This window comes from Hipposideros armiger, unplaced genomic scaffold (genome assembly GCF_001890085.2).
Source record: "Hipposideros armiger isolate ML-2016 unplaced genomic scaffold, ASM189008v1 scaffold_524, whole genome shotgun sequence".
Taxonomy (NCBI): domain Eukaryota; kingdom Metazoa; phylum Chordata; class Mammalia; order Chiroptera; family Hipposideridae; genus Hipposideros; species Hipposideros armiger.
This window is the reverse complement of record NW_017731874.1, coordinates 907,047-921,874: the sequence shown is the minus strand read 5'-3', so window position 1 is coordinate 921,874 and position 14,828 is coordinate 907,047. Positions and strand designations below refer to the sequence as shown.

The 14,828-nt window shown below is 43.2% G+C and overlaps 1 protein-coding gene across 18 annotated transcripts in view; it reads right to left on the bottom strand.

The window, feature by feature from the left end:
- Nucleotides 1-2,631: 2,631 nt before the first annotated feature.
- Nucleotides 2,632-14,828, bottom strand: part of KIAA1217 (KIAA1217 ortholog) — a 475,355-nt gene continuing 463,158 nt past the window's right edge. For 8 of the 18 annotated variants that reach the window (XM_019668323.1, XM_019668318.1, XM_019668317.1 and 5 more), the window contains 6 exons: nucleotides 12,046-12,165; nucleotides 7,549-7,584; nucleotides 7,324-7,401; nucleotides 5,622-7,211; nucleotides 4,985-5,107; nucleotides 2,633-4,298 (listed from right to left, as the gene is read on the bottom strand). In XM_019668323.1, coding sequence (XP_019523868.1) covers nucleotides 3,804-4,298; nucleotides 4,985-5,107; nucleotides 5,622-7,211; nucleotides 7,324-7,401; nucleotides 7,549-7,584; nucleotides 12,046-12,165 — 2,442 coding nt within the window. In that variant the 3' untranslated portion in view covers nucleotides 2,633-3,803. Of the gene's footprint in view, nucleotides 5,108-5,621; nucleotides 7,212-7,323; nucleotides 7,402-7,548; nucleotides 7,585-12,045; nucleotides 12,166-14,828 lie in introns of all 18 variants that reach the window. The other 10 variants (XM_019668331.1, XM_019668330.1, XM_019668319.1 and 7 more) reach the window with 9 other exon arrangements.

Here is a 14,828-nt window from a genome sequence, read left to right as displayed (position 1 = left end):
CAGGGCTGTTGCTCACCAACGTTTTGGGTCAGCTTTGTTCCTACCCCTTGCAGAAGTGTGTTGACAGAGAAAGGTGCAGGATTGGTCCCTATTGCCCTTTGTCAGTAGAAAAGGGACTCATTTGTTTGATATCGAATCTTTGTAAGTAAAGCCTTTAAAGAAAGCCAAAGGTGGGGACTGGAAAATGTGCAGTGTGTGTAGCCACAGAGGCAGTGGTGGAGGAGGGAGCCATTTTGGGGCGTGGTGGGAGCAGAAGCGGGGACACCCTTGCCTCGCAGTTATCAGGGTGCGCCTTTGTTTCTGAGGTGGCTCTGGAATTGGAGCCAAGAGCCCTGGCAGGGCCTGGGATTCTCTCCTCCAAAGTGCTCTTGTGACCTCTTTATTTATGTGGGGGATATTATCTCCTCACAAGTGTAGGTCACACTGTGCACGGTGGCCTGGACAAGGTTACCTGGCTACATTTGCAAAATTACCTTTTGAGTCTTCGGTAGAAGCAGTCTTCATTTCTCTGCTCCCTCCAAAAAGACTCCTGGTTGCTGTCAAATGCCTTAGCCTTTACAGAGCCATGGAGAGGAGAGGAAGCTAGTTCCAATCACAGAGCGGACAGTCGTGAAGCTGCCTGGGTTTGCCATGGATCTGGCTGGGGGTGGGGGGGGGGAGTGCCCAGTGGCCGCATCTGCTTTTCCTCATGAGTCTTGCTCCTGGCACTGGCTCAGGGATGGGCACCGGCTCCCCCTCTCGCCACCAGAGGAGTCTGGGTTGGGGCGATTTGGGGACAATTTTTCCCAAGCCTGAAAAACGCAACTCACAGGACCACTCTTCTGTATCCGTGGTTCTAGGGCCCTGGCTTTGTTCCAAGTCTGTGTAAATGTTTGTTTTACTTTGGAAAGAATTCCAGTCCCAATCAGCATGAAAAGAAAAGCAGCCTCTTCAATGCTGTAATACTATTAAAAGCTCTGTATTAGACCTGCAAGGGCCAACCTCCATCGCCTCCATGAAACAGCCTCCCTTGTCTGACTCCCCTGCCCACCTGCATTTGTGCCATGCCATCCCACTAGACCAGAAGACTCTTACGGGTGGGAACAGTGTGGGGTCATCACCACAGCAGTGATAATGACTACAACCATCCTAACCCACCTTTGTGGAGTGCTCGATATATGTCAGGCTCTGTCTTAGAGATGTTCAATACATCTCATTTAACCCTCCCAAAAATCATATGAGGAAGGTTCCATTATTCTCCACTAACTGATGCCCAAGGTTGCACAACCAGCAGGTAGCACTCATTATGGACTGTTGAGTGAATCTGAGAAGCCCCCATGGCTTACTTCTAAGAATCTTTTTCAGATGCAATGATGTTTAATGGTGACCTTAAAAGATCATGTAGTGAGAGTCTGTTAACAGTCCTTAACAAAATCTGAAACTCTAGCAGCTCATCCTGTCTAACATCACCTACTTTAGATGTTAAAGGAAGTGAGGTGGCTTTTTGTGAAATGTTGTCATAGGCAGGTGTGCACACCTGGTTCAGTTCCTCCCATTAGGATGGTCTCCCCTCCAGTTTCCTGAGGAGGTGGGCTGCGCTTCGCTGGGTCTCAGGCAGAGGCCATATTGAGTTTTCCCTTACCTGGTGAACATGTTCTTACCTTCATTACACTGGCTGAAATGGACCATCGCCTATATGTCCCGCCAGAGCGCTGGGAGGTCGGACATTAAACTGAAAACACGAGCCATAATCTGTCGGTTAGCTGCTTACCAAGAAGTCTCAGCTTGTCCATACACAGGAGCCAACAAACTGGCATGCATCAGCTCACTATTATATGTATGGAGTTACTGAGTCGATGCTGAGACATGATTGAAAAGTTGGAGCCTTTTATACCTAACAGGTGTAACATAATGGCTTTTCAGAGCACTACCTGAAACATGTGATTACTATAATGAGTGGAGGTGTGATAAAATAGCTCTGGTGAAGGCATGCCAGCTAAATAAGCCTGAAGATTGCACACAATAATAGCCGGGTGCTGAAGTAATAAGAATATTTGTATTTTACAACCAACCACCGAGTGAAATATTTTGGAGGCAAACATAATGATAAACAGGTTCCTGAGACTGTTCTTGTAGTTGATTCATAACCTTGGTATTATTTTTCACAAACTTTCATCCTTGTTTTTTAAAGGAAAACAGAGTGTAATGTTAGCTAGCGTATTTCCCCCTACCAATAGTATTTGTTTTTTAAATTGAGAACTCGGGAAAAAAAAATTCCTAGTGATAAAGACATTTTATTTCTGCTTTACTTCTACTGGAAATTTAAACAGGAAAGAGACAGTAGTAAGAGCCCCTCTGGTAAACGAGGGTGGAAACCCTGTACCCAGGTTTGCTTTCTGTTAGCCAAACCTTGATAAGCCACAGAGAAGAGAGTCAGCAGTTTACATTGGAAGGCACCATGCTTGCATTGAATTCATCGAGAACTCATTGTGAGTCACCCCAGAGTTTGTAGAGAAGTAGAGCTTTCAGAAAACCAGTTTGCGGCTGGTTACATGTTCTTTATAATGCCCTCAAAGCCAAAACCGTTTAACTTGGTAATAGTTACGTTTTGTCCTTTGACTAGGAAGTAGCTATAGTGACAAGGTACAAAAAATAATAAGCATGCAGCCCTTTATTTAGTTTTGCAAAGTCTCTGCTTATAGTTCTGTATATTACATGACTGTGTTATACAAATACATTTATTTACAAAAACACTCTAGCTGTGCAAACTTGTTGCTTTTTAAAAATGTGTGGATAGTCCCATTTTTGTCCATCCCAATATATGTTTTTAAAGCATGCATAAAAATTAACTTTGGTGTGGGAAAACTACTCTGTGTGCTGTCACGTACAGTATTTTTATGTCTATTTATATATTCACAAAAGTTTATCAGTTTACAGAACCGTACAGAAGTGTACATTTTAAAATCCACAATGTAATAATGTGGGTTACCAGGTCCCAGAAAACAAAGACGGGGTTAGATACTGCAAAGAAAACTACTAGAGAATCCCAATATGTTAAAAAAAAAAAAGAAAGAAAGAAAGAAAGAAAGACAAAAAGACAAAAAGAAAAAGAAAACTAGCTTGCTTGGCCTGGCAAATTATTATACATAATTTTCATGGCAGTGCAATTGGTTTGATAAATTGCCTTCTACATATGCCTGTGCTGGCTTGAAGTTCATTGGCTTGTTGTCTAGCACACTACTTTCAAATGTACAATGCTATAGTATCAAAATGTTTTGGCAAAAAGATCTTGAAAGAAACCATGAAGTTCTGACAAAAATAGAAATCTGTAATAAAGCTGAATAACACTAAAATAAAAGGAAATATTATAGTATCTGTTTTACAATTTGTATAGTCACACTTGTGTATTTCTCTGTTCACTTCTAGTCTCCGTAATGAAAAATATTTTTATACAAAACATACTAAAATTCTGGAATCATACATGTTTTACATGCTGAATACATTTTTTTTCTCCTGTCTCACACACATCCTTCTCTCTCGCCATACTCTCTCTTTCCGTAACACATGCTTACTTCATTTAACAGGGATCGAATATAGACAGTTAACACTATGTAATTACAACAGCAACAAAGTAAAAAACCAAACAAGCTTTACTGAAATCTATTAATCCAGTATTTAGCACATACTTAGCATTCAGCCTCAAACAATACAGCAATATGTTACATTCTCTTGTGAAAACAGTTGTTGAAGACTGCTAATATATATATATATATTTTTGACTTTTTTATATGTAACTCCAACTTGAGCCTAATAAGATTTGGCTTTTAAGAGGCTTCCTTTGCTGTGGATGGGGCGGCTTTGCTTGAACTTCCGTTCTGTGCCTTGTAGCTGGTGAGGCCAGGAGTATGGATGGTCCTGATGCTCTTGGCACCTTGATTCAGTGAAGTGGGAGAGGCAGGGGATGGAGGGGAGGAGGAACAGGAAGGAGGGGCTGCTCGGCCATTTGGAGTCTGCAGTGAGAATGACAGATGGTGACCTTTACCTGCATGAGTGGGGCTCTGAAACTTTAAGGAGCCATTAGAGACAGAGGGGATCATGGAGGCAGAGGGAGCAGGTCGTCCTGTTTGGGGGCTGAGAGGGTTAGAAGGAACCGATGGTTTAGAAGCAGTTGGATTGGGGAAGTTAGAGCTGTCACCACTAGAAGAGGGCAGAGAACCACTTTTCCCAGAGCTGGGAGAAAGGGCTGGAATCTTAGAAGCAGGTAAGGAGGGGAAAGTAGGCTTACAGTCCCCACCAGCTTTCTTAGCACTTCCATTAGCCTGCAAATAAAGATGGCGGGAGAGTTTGTCAGGAAGCTGGTAACACGATCATTCCACAGGGTCTGGCAACACAGCCCTTCTGAGAAACATTAAACAAAAGACACCAAACCAAACCAAATGAACTCAAGGCCTGGGCTAAGTCTTGTTGTGCTGTACTGGACCTGGTAGAAACCCCCAAAGTACAGAGCAGAGGATGTGCAGAACAGGAAAAAAGGAAGACCCCTTCCGGGTGCTGGGTCAGCCATGCGTCTGGGTTATTATTATTATTGGGGTGGGGGCGGGGCAACGTGACAGAGAGTTAATGTGCCTCTAATGCAATGCGGTCAACATATACGTTAGTATGGGTGACTTTCAGGACAGTTCAACAACAGGTCTGTCTGGCTCGGTTTCCCAAGGTGCTCTGAGGAACCACTACATTCGCCAAAGAAAAGCCAACCGGTCTGGCAGCTCGTGTTAACGGTTAAAACTTTGGAGTCACAAAGTAAAAGGTGTTTTATTGCAAGCATGCAAAAGAGTGGTGAAAAGTTCAACAAAGGTTTTTAGACTGTCTTCATGCCCCCAGATCCAGGATGTCTACGTAAACCATAGCATACAAAGAAAACACAATATTTGGTATAAACTAAGTCAGTGACTTGCTTCTTAACCATAAGAGTGTCCATCCAAAATTGGGTTTAAGGTAAAACTACCTGACGATATTGGCGGGGGTCCTGCAGTTTGGTCTGCTTGCTGGGTTTGTCCAGGCTTCCGGGTCTGTTCTTGGAGCTCATGGGGACCGGCATCCTGCTCGTCTGTGGGGTCCCACTGGAACCCTGTGGGAAGGAACAGCGAGAGGAGAGGAGAAGGAGCAGCCGGTGAGCGGATTATCACCGAAGCTGCCCCACCTAGTGCAGAGAAGCTCCACGTGAGAAGCCACAGCCCTACATGCAGGACAGATCTAGGAGACTGACATCAGAAGACACCGCTGGGGTTAATTCCAAGAATCAAACAGGAAAAAAACTGCTCCACTACTGATCAAACGGATTTTAATGTGAGGCTCAGAGCAATCATTTCAACGGCAAATGGATGACCCAGCATCCTTGCGTTTACCCAACACCAATCAGCAACAGAGGTAAACACAGAATCAATTAGCTGTTAGACACCTAGTTGTTGTTGTTTTGAAGGTGAGGGAGAAAGTGTGAGAGAAAGGTATCATGGCGAACAGACAAAAAAACACAAGCCACCTGAAAGGAAGCAAGTAAATCACAAGACACCTTTTGCTAATGGTGATTATGGCAGATTTTAGAAAGCAGCTGGGTCTTTCCATTTTCCATCAGACCAAGATACCTTACGTGAAGCTGAAGGTATTGATGAGGGGGGTTCTAGGACAGTGGGAGCTTCTTCCAAAACTAGCAAGGATCGGGGAGAGGCCTCCCGGGCTATGTGGGTTGAGCTTGCAACAGAATCTCTGTTGGAAGAACATGAGGTATCAACTAGGGCTTTGGGGCTCATTTCGCTGATCGTATTTTCAAGCTGTTTGATGGTCTGTTCGAGGCTGTCCAACGTTCTGTAGGTATTTTTTCTAATTTCATCAGTTCTAGAAATGGGAGACGTGTTCTCTAGACTGGGCTGCTGTTGTCCCTTGAGCATATTCTGGGGGGTGTCCTCAGGTTGAGGAGATCTAGTAATTTCGAATCGCGTGGCTTCTTTGTGCTGCTTCAAAGTGCCGTCTTCTTCCTCCTCTTCGTAGACCACCACCTGCAACGTCTTCTTCCCCGTTTTGGTTCCTGTACGAATTGCTTGAGTGAGGGCGGCGAGTTGCTTTTTAGGGAATCTGAACTTAAACTTCTTTTTGGGGTTTTCAAATTGGTCATCTGTCACATCACACTTGCTTTCTGGACTTGGCGAATCTGCTTGGCTGCAAGTGGTCAGCTCGGTCTTACTCGAGTCCTGTCCTCCGGGTACTTTGTTCTCCACGGAGAAAAAGTGTGGCTGTAACTGATGCTCTGCCTGCAGTTCTGATCTGGGGCTGCCTGAGGCAACCTTATGAAGCTTTTGGGAAGTGTTATCCTTGACGACGGCATCTCCATTTTCCTCCTCTTCCTCCTCCTCTATCTTTTCCTCGGTCATCATTCTCTCTAATTCCTCATCGCATTCCTCAAATATGGTTGAAAGTCTCTTATATGCAGATCGGATGTCCATGGGTTCGTCGAAAATAATGATGACCGGTTTCTTGTCGAGGCACACGACTGGCTCTTCATTTTCAGTCCCTCCTTGTTGGGAAGTCATCTCTTTTTTGGCATCAATATTCACTGTCTGTACATCTTCTCCCTTTTTGCTCACAATATCGCGGACCTCCCCACTGGAGAGAACCTGGACTGCGGTTCTGGTAATCATGAAGGCAATGTTGTCTGTAGGTGCATTTTCTTCTGTGGGGGAACTTGGGTTTGAGTCTCTGTCCTCATGAGCATGTCGAGGCCCCTTGGGTCTTAGCACAACTTGGCCCAAGTCTGTCACCGGAAACTCTTGATCTTGAATTCTGATATCACAAATACTCAATTCAGTTGATCTAGTGGGAGAGGGAAGGTGACACTTATCTGTATTTTCTCGTCCTTGTTGACTCATCTCTTTTGTCTTTCCATAGTTCATTTTCTGATTCTCAGTGTCAGACACAGGGTGCTGCAACGCTGAGCTTTTAGGCCCTTTGCTTATTTCATCTTCTGATGAACTAATGCCAGAGAAACTGGAACTGACCTTCGGCACATTTTTCTGGGAATAGTTTCTATTGTCTCTAAGTAAACTCTTATTGGATATGGAATTTTCCTTCATTAAGATGTCAGTTTTATATTCTGATGCTCTTGATGCATCAGAAATACTATTCTCTATTCCTCTTTCCCACTTAGGATGGTCAGTAGGCGTCAGAGCCCCTGCAGTAACCTGAGAGGGAGAGTGGAGAAGGGAAACCACACACGTTAATCAGAAATGGATCTGCAAAGGAAGGTAATTAATCTGCATGCTATCAGATGGGACACAGGTCTGGTGAACTCACCTTTCGGGGTTCCATTTGGGGGCCATTTTCATATTCAACATCAGATTTCCGTACGTCTTCATGGAAAAATTCCAAATTCTGGTAGAATAGTGTAGGACATGTTACTCCACAAAACCACATCCCCAAAGTGGATTATACCTAAATTGTTCCTTTAATTACACTTCCACAACATGCGGGCCAAGCACATGTGTTACACACCAGTCCAAAGCCTACAGCTCTGTTTACCTGGGGCTGCTTTGTTCGCCAACTTCCAAAAATGCCCTGTGTTTGCACAAGATGAAAATCTTAATTAACAAAATATTCAAGAATTTCCAATTTTGTGGGGGACCAGTTAATCAAGGGACCGATTCTGTATATGAACACGTCCTCTTTGCAACACCCAATAGTGAGCTTAGCAGAACCTAAAACCAGAAGCATGGTGTGACATTGTAGAAAGCACGATATATTAGCGGGCAAAAGATTCTGATTCTAATCCAGACTTGCCACTTAACTGTGTTACCTTAGGCAAGTCATTTCACTTCTCCAGGCCTTAGTTTTCTTGCTTCTAAACTGAGGAACAAGACCAGGAGATTTTTCATGTCCCCTTCCAGCTAGTTATTTCAGTTCTATCTGGTTTTTGTTTGTTTGTTTTGTTTTTTAATGGAAAGTATCCTATAAGGACATCTGCGTAGGTTGAGTATGGTACTTTGAGATGAAACAAACAAACAAAAAAACCATTCTTTTTCCCTGGTCAAATGACAGACTGAAATATACCTGCAGTTTGTATTTGAGCTTGCTAAGGAAACTGTCAAAATAGCCTTCAAACTAATAATAGCCATGATGATGAAATCCAAATTCAGTGTGATAATCCTGGCCATATATCATCTAAACATTTATAAAACAGATATTGGAAGCTAGAAAGGTGACTGTGACAGCATGACTCAGATTTTATTCTCTAGGTCTCTGGCGCAGAGCAAAGATACATTTCTGAGGTTATCACAGAGATTCAGAATGTAAGAGCCCAGCAGTGGGGACCAGGAATGGAGAAGGCTCCACCAGGAAGTACGGCCTTTCCTACATGCCTGTATCAGCAGCCAGGGATCCTGCCACAACACTAGACTCCAGACACGCCTTGTCATTTCCAAGGCTCTGCTGTCATTTCTTCTTGCTGCAGAGAAGCCCAAGAAGAAGAGGCTATTCTAGCAGGTTGGGACACAATCCCATGAAGGAAGTTCGGTTAAAGCAATGACAACATAACAAAGCACAATAACCCAGGCCCCACCATGGTCAACCCAGAGCAATCCTACCACCCCAGTGAAAAATGGAAGGAATGTTGCTACACATTCAAGGAATAACACACAAATAACACAGTCACTATTAATCACACAGAAAGATCACACAAGACACGAGGTGCATTAGCCACCAAACATCACCTGTTTAACTTCCCCTCACCCCTGTGAGGCCCTCAAACAAGTATAGTGATTCAGCTGCTGTAGACAACCAATGTAACAGCTTTTGTGGGATTTTCAATATAGGTTATTAAACAACTAACACACCAAGTAACAAATTTTAAGAAGAAAAGTCAATGCCATTTGGGCCTGAGGTTTCAGGTCCCAGGATGGAGCCTGCATGTTAGGACTTGAGTGAGAATTTACCCCTGAATCAGAGAAGGAACTGGCATGCACCATATTTCCCCATGTATAAGACGCTCCCATGTATAAGATGCACCTTAATTTTGGGGCCCGAAATTTGAAAAAAATGTATTACATAAAGTTATTGAACTCAAGTTTTATTCATCATAGAATGCATACAACTCCTCATCACTTGCAGGAAATGCAAGTTAAAAAATCTACAACCACTGTATAAGACGCACCCAGTTTTTAGACCCCAAAGTTTTCAAAAAAGGGTGCATCTTATACATGGGGAAATATGGTCATCGAAAGAAGCCGCCTTTATGGCCCCATTTGCCAGGCCAGGGGGGGAGGGGTAGTGGGACTGGCATTTGTTCTGGTTGGTCAGGGCCCATGCCATACCCATCATTAAATATTTCAGACGCCTCTGTGTGAGATATGTATTTTAAAACAGACCTAGTAGCAGGAATACTCTGGTGGAAAATTGCTACGATAACGATGTTAGGTTTAAGTATCACATGACCTGCCATTTTTATCACTGGGCTAGAAAAAGGAATGAATGTGTCAAAGCAAGTGTGTTAACTTAATTCAGAGTAACTTGGTCACAACTGTCATGTAATTTCACAATGATTTCTTAGATAGTCAAGACTGCAGGAAAGGTAATTAAGCCTCATTCATATCTGTGTATAGGTGCTGAGATCTGGATTGTTAAGACAACTGGTGAAGCAGGATTAATATGCATATGGACAATAGACCAAAATTAAAGACATAGTTATAGGAAAACTGCATAAAAATCAAGTACTAGGCTAATGTTTCATGATGATAGGGGAAACATTTTAAGAAAACACTTGATTTATAGAAGAGTAAATAAAAAGCCCAGGAAGAGGTTAATAATGACAAAAATGTCTAAATGACAAAAGTCTAATACCCATATTGTATGTGATACGCATATACAAGTCCGATAGTGATATTATGAAGGAGTCTGATAGTGATATTATGAAGGAGATCAAGCCACTGAATGTACCGTATTTTGCTGTGTATAATGTGCACTTTTTTTGCCCAAATTTGTAAGGGAAAAATAAGGATGCACATTATACATGGATAGTACTAACTCTGTATCTATATAAATGTTTTAATTCTTTTATTTATGCTTATGAGTTAAAAGTGTAACTCTAGAAATCAATAACAATATCTGTACGCAAAATAAAACCCTGGAATACGAGAATCAGTTTTTGTTGAACTTACAATGCACTTGCAATGAAAGTAATTTCGGCCAATGATTCAATGAAATGAAACAAAGAGCGATGTATTGTTGTCTACAGAGTAAGTGACTCTGATTTGATAAGATAGGTGATGCCGACTTTATTCCCATAGGGTGAATAGCGTGACATTTCTTTTTGTACACTTTAGGCGGGAGCTAGCAATCTAGCTGATATTTTTACAAAAATTATTAGAAAATCACTTGCAAAATTAAAACACAAGATTTTTTTCCCTGAAAGTTGGGGCCAAAAACGTGGGTGCAATTATACACGGGGACACATTATATGCAGCAAAATACGGTAATTATCCAACATAAGCACCTGTGATTACACCCAGTGCTGGGCATTCAATACAGACCTGCTGCCTGTTACCTATCCGATGGACCTTTGAGATGCGATGGATGGCATATAGATTTCTAATCGCAGGGCAAGAAATCTCATGCAACTTCTGAGTCAATTAACAAAATTCTACAACGAGACAATGGTTCTCTCCAGAGGGATCCTTGAAAAGTTCCCAGTTCCCAGTTTTTTGGACAGAAGTATGTCATTTAACTCTGATATGCCGTGAGCTGGTTTTAATAAGGCCACATAAGGAAATTCAAGAGATTGAAAAGCAATATATTTTCAATGTGATGTCATGGATTCAAGTCAAATTACTAGGAAATTTTCTTCATGAGAAAAATTTATCAATAATCTCATCATCTCCCCTGGTGTACCGAGAGATCTGGTGTCACCTGGTTAATGGTTTCATATGTCAGTCACATGGCAGATGCATTTTACACAAGGACTCTATGGTGGCTGTGAGCCAAGGAGAAACAGGTTAGCCTCCCGGGCAGGGCCTCCCAGCTGGGAGCTGTTAGCCCCAGGACTGCGTCTCTTGAAGGGCTGCGTTAGAATAACTTCGGATATTATGATCCTATAGCTCCCGCACTGGGCTTACTGATACTGGACTGACAGACCTGTGTGGAGTAGCAAAGGGGCTAGCTATATTGTGGCACCTATGTTTGACTTTATGTAAGGGAGCTAGAACCTTTGAATTCTGAAATATAAGTTCCTGCTGAAAAATGTTAGGACTTGAATTGGTCATGATAAGCTTTCTATCCTGAAATTTAGACAGACTTATTAAAATAAGATGGCTCTACATCCAAAAATCATAACAGCATGTCAAAGTTGGACCATTCAGGCTCATATCCTTTCTCTGAAGTACTTAATAAGGACAGGGAACTTTGTTTCACAGACTGGACATCTGTTTTGAGGCCATTCAAATACCACAAAGTATATTAGCACTAAAGCTATGTCGAACTTATTCTCTTTGAGAATTTGTAACACTTAAGAAAACCTGTATGGCATCCTGAACACCCATGCAAATACATATGTGTGTGTTCCCAGGAGGGTCCACCTGTGAATGGTGGCAGGTATGCAGCTCTGCCTTGTGTTTTCTTCCTGGAATCTAAGGCTCTTATCTATTTTTTAGGTTTTTGGTCCAGAAGACATGTTAAAAGTTAGAAAAGGTGCTACATACTTGGTGGCATACTTTTTTTATTTTAAGAGTCATTCTAGAAAATCTTGAAAGGAGTGCAGCCTTTAGTGTATGAAGACAATGCCTAAATTCTGCACATACTATTGTACCTTGTGCATAGGAACACAGCGTCCGCTCTGCAAATCTTGGCCAGGTATCTCTGATCTAAACCTAAAGCTGTGTCTCCATTAGTTTAACAAAAAAAAAAAAACAAAAAAAAAGGTGAGAGAAAAAAGAGAGGGTGCAGAAGGACAAGCGCAGAAGCGGTGTTAGTGTCAGAGCACAGAAAGAAGGGCTGTCCGACCGCGTGGCAAAGGTGTAACTGCCACGTTACCTTCTTCTCCTTGGGTGGGACTGTGGTCCCCGGCCTAGTGTCTTTAAGGTGACTGTCAGCCCGGGACTGCTCAGCATGACTGTTTGAATTTACATCCATAAAGGAACACTTCTGGAATGCCTATGGAATTAAAATACTGAGATTAACAGGAATCCATGGGTAGTGAGGAGGAAGAAGGGGACAGGCAGAGAATCAATCCAGAGGCCTGGAGACCCCAGCCAGGTCCCGTATGCAGGTCACACCAGGGCCGGGGAGGAGCGCCTTGAAAACCTGCTCCCCATTTGGCCTCCCTCAGGCTGGCAAAGCTGGTGAGGGGGCAGAGCCCAGGGCTAAGGCCTTCTGATTTCTGGGCCACACCAGGTAAAAGGACACGGCCCTTGAAAAGAACGCCCTTTTCTTCCTGTCTGCGGTGAACCTGATTTGTGCTTGGTAGGGCTTGTTGTTTTGATCTTTCAAAAATATTGAATATGTAAATGAATTAAAACAAAACAAGAAGCTCATCATTTTTTTTTACTATTATTTTCCATTTTTTAAAATTGTGATTATAGAAAAAAGGGCACAAGGTATTGCAAACCCTGAAACATTAAAACAAAAGTAATCCTTACCAATTCATTGTCTGAAATAGTAATAGGTACTCCCATGCGCTGAGGTGTTCTGAGACTCATTTAGAATCAAGTGATGCTCCTTAGATTCTGAGTGGCCTCGGAGCTGCCCGAGCCCTACTTGCCTCTGAAAACTAACTAGCGCAGGTATAGGAGCCCGCACCGACTGGTCAGGAAGGCCAGTCCTCAGAAAAAGCACAGGCTGTGTCTACAGGGCAGAAAGGAGCAACCGTGTGATGGTGACAGCAGGACAGACTATAACCCAGGCACCCAAGTTTCTTGAAACTGGAGGTTTTCAACATATTACCTAGTTTTAAAAAAAATACTATTACCCAAGGCTCACCCAGAGAATAATTAAGTCAGAATCTCTGGACTGCAGAACTTTTAAAAATAACTCCCTATGTAATTCTAATGTGCAGCCAGGGTTAAAAAAACCACTTTTGAAATGAATCATCTCACATCATTCTCTCACATTTTCTTGATGTCAAATCTTGCCATTTGGAAATAATGCTGCAGGCGGAAAGAATAAGCCATGCCCTCCCCAAGTGAACATTTCAGCACGGGTCCTAAAATGGGAACGGAGCTGATGCTGGGACCTGCCCTGGCCTGCTTCCCCGCGCCTCTGCTGGCTCCCTATTCCTGCCACACAGGCGTCCTCCTCACTGTCCCTCAGACCCCCAGGCCTAGCTGGACCTGGAGGTGCCCAGGGCTCCTCTCACTAAGACCATTGGCCATCTCTGTGGGCTGTTAGACCCTAAGCTTCAGAGCCTGTGCTTTCTTTCGATGCCTGGTGACACGGAGCAGGAAAGCTGTTCCACAGTCACACTCAGGGGCTGCATCTGCTCCTTGCCTTGCCTCTGAGGTTTCTAACTCTAGAGCCTGAGAGGGCCAAGGAACCAGTCTGGCCACTGGCCGACTTTCTGATGCAGCAGGTTGGGTCCTTACTCCAGCAGAAGGACTAATGGGGTGTGGTTAAGTTAGGGTTTAGGGCACTTCATTCCCCACTATGATCTAACCACCAATAAGACAACAAGAAGCCAGATACACTGCTTTTGTAAAGCTTTCAGTCAAAGACAGCATGAAAGATATTTAGACTTCAGAGGAGGGAAACATTCTCAAGTGATGGCTCTAAGTGGCTGGAACAAATAAATTACTTCTCTTGGAGAGCTCGTGCAGAGTTATTCACAAGCCTGAAAGTCTCTACTTCTTTGCTTATTATTTCAGTAATTTTTCACCTTGCAGAGACTTAAAATTGTGTAGTGCTCTGTCATTCATTTGAACCAAATTGGGCCATGATTAATTCACACCATAATCTGGGGACAGATGCTACAATGAATGACTCCAGAATGTGCCTACGCATCCTAGGACAAGCACCAACCCCCAAGCAACAAATGGCCTTGACTTGCGGTGTCATTAGTCAGAAGGTCCTCATTGGATAACTGAGTGATGGATGTCTCCATGCTCTCAACTGTTTTATGAGTCATTAACTTTATAAATCTATGAATCTTATGAATGAAATTCTCCAACCATGCTTAAAACCTATAAATAATATGATTGGTGGAGGGAATGTGCCAGGCCAGTCTGTGAGTTGTAGCGAGGCTCAAAAGGCTCATGCATGTGATTATGAGCCAGCAGCTCTGTGTTCCTAATAATGTCCAAGCAGCTCCACTCTGGCAGGTACTACCGTGGAAAGCAGAGGAGGACAGCAACAGGAGAAGTGACATGGTTTGAAAGTTCTCCCTATTCCAAATTAAGAATGCAGATCCTTGGGCCTGCACAGAACCATGGGCACACTGATGAAGAGGCAACATGCTTTGGGGCCCTAAGAAGGTTGTGGTCTGACCATCTGAAGGGAAAAAAAAAATCCTGTAACAAGCATGGGTCAATATGAAATACTCAATGAATAGACTGTGGACTAGGAATTACGTATATGTCTTCAATTAGCCAAGTTCTTACAACATACACCTAGGGCAGATTCACACCCATGATTTGAATGTGAGATCAGCTTTTGGAAATAGCCCCTGCACCCCATCCTTAAATGTATGGGTGCGCTGTGGCAATTAGTTAAAAAATAAAAATCTGGGCTGGCCGAGTGGCGCGATGGTTAAGAACTGGCTTGGGATGCCAGAGGACCCCAGTTCGGATCCCACATATGAGGGCCAGTGACACTGCCCTCCACAG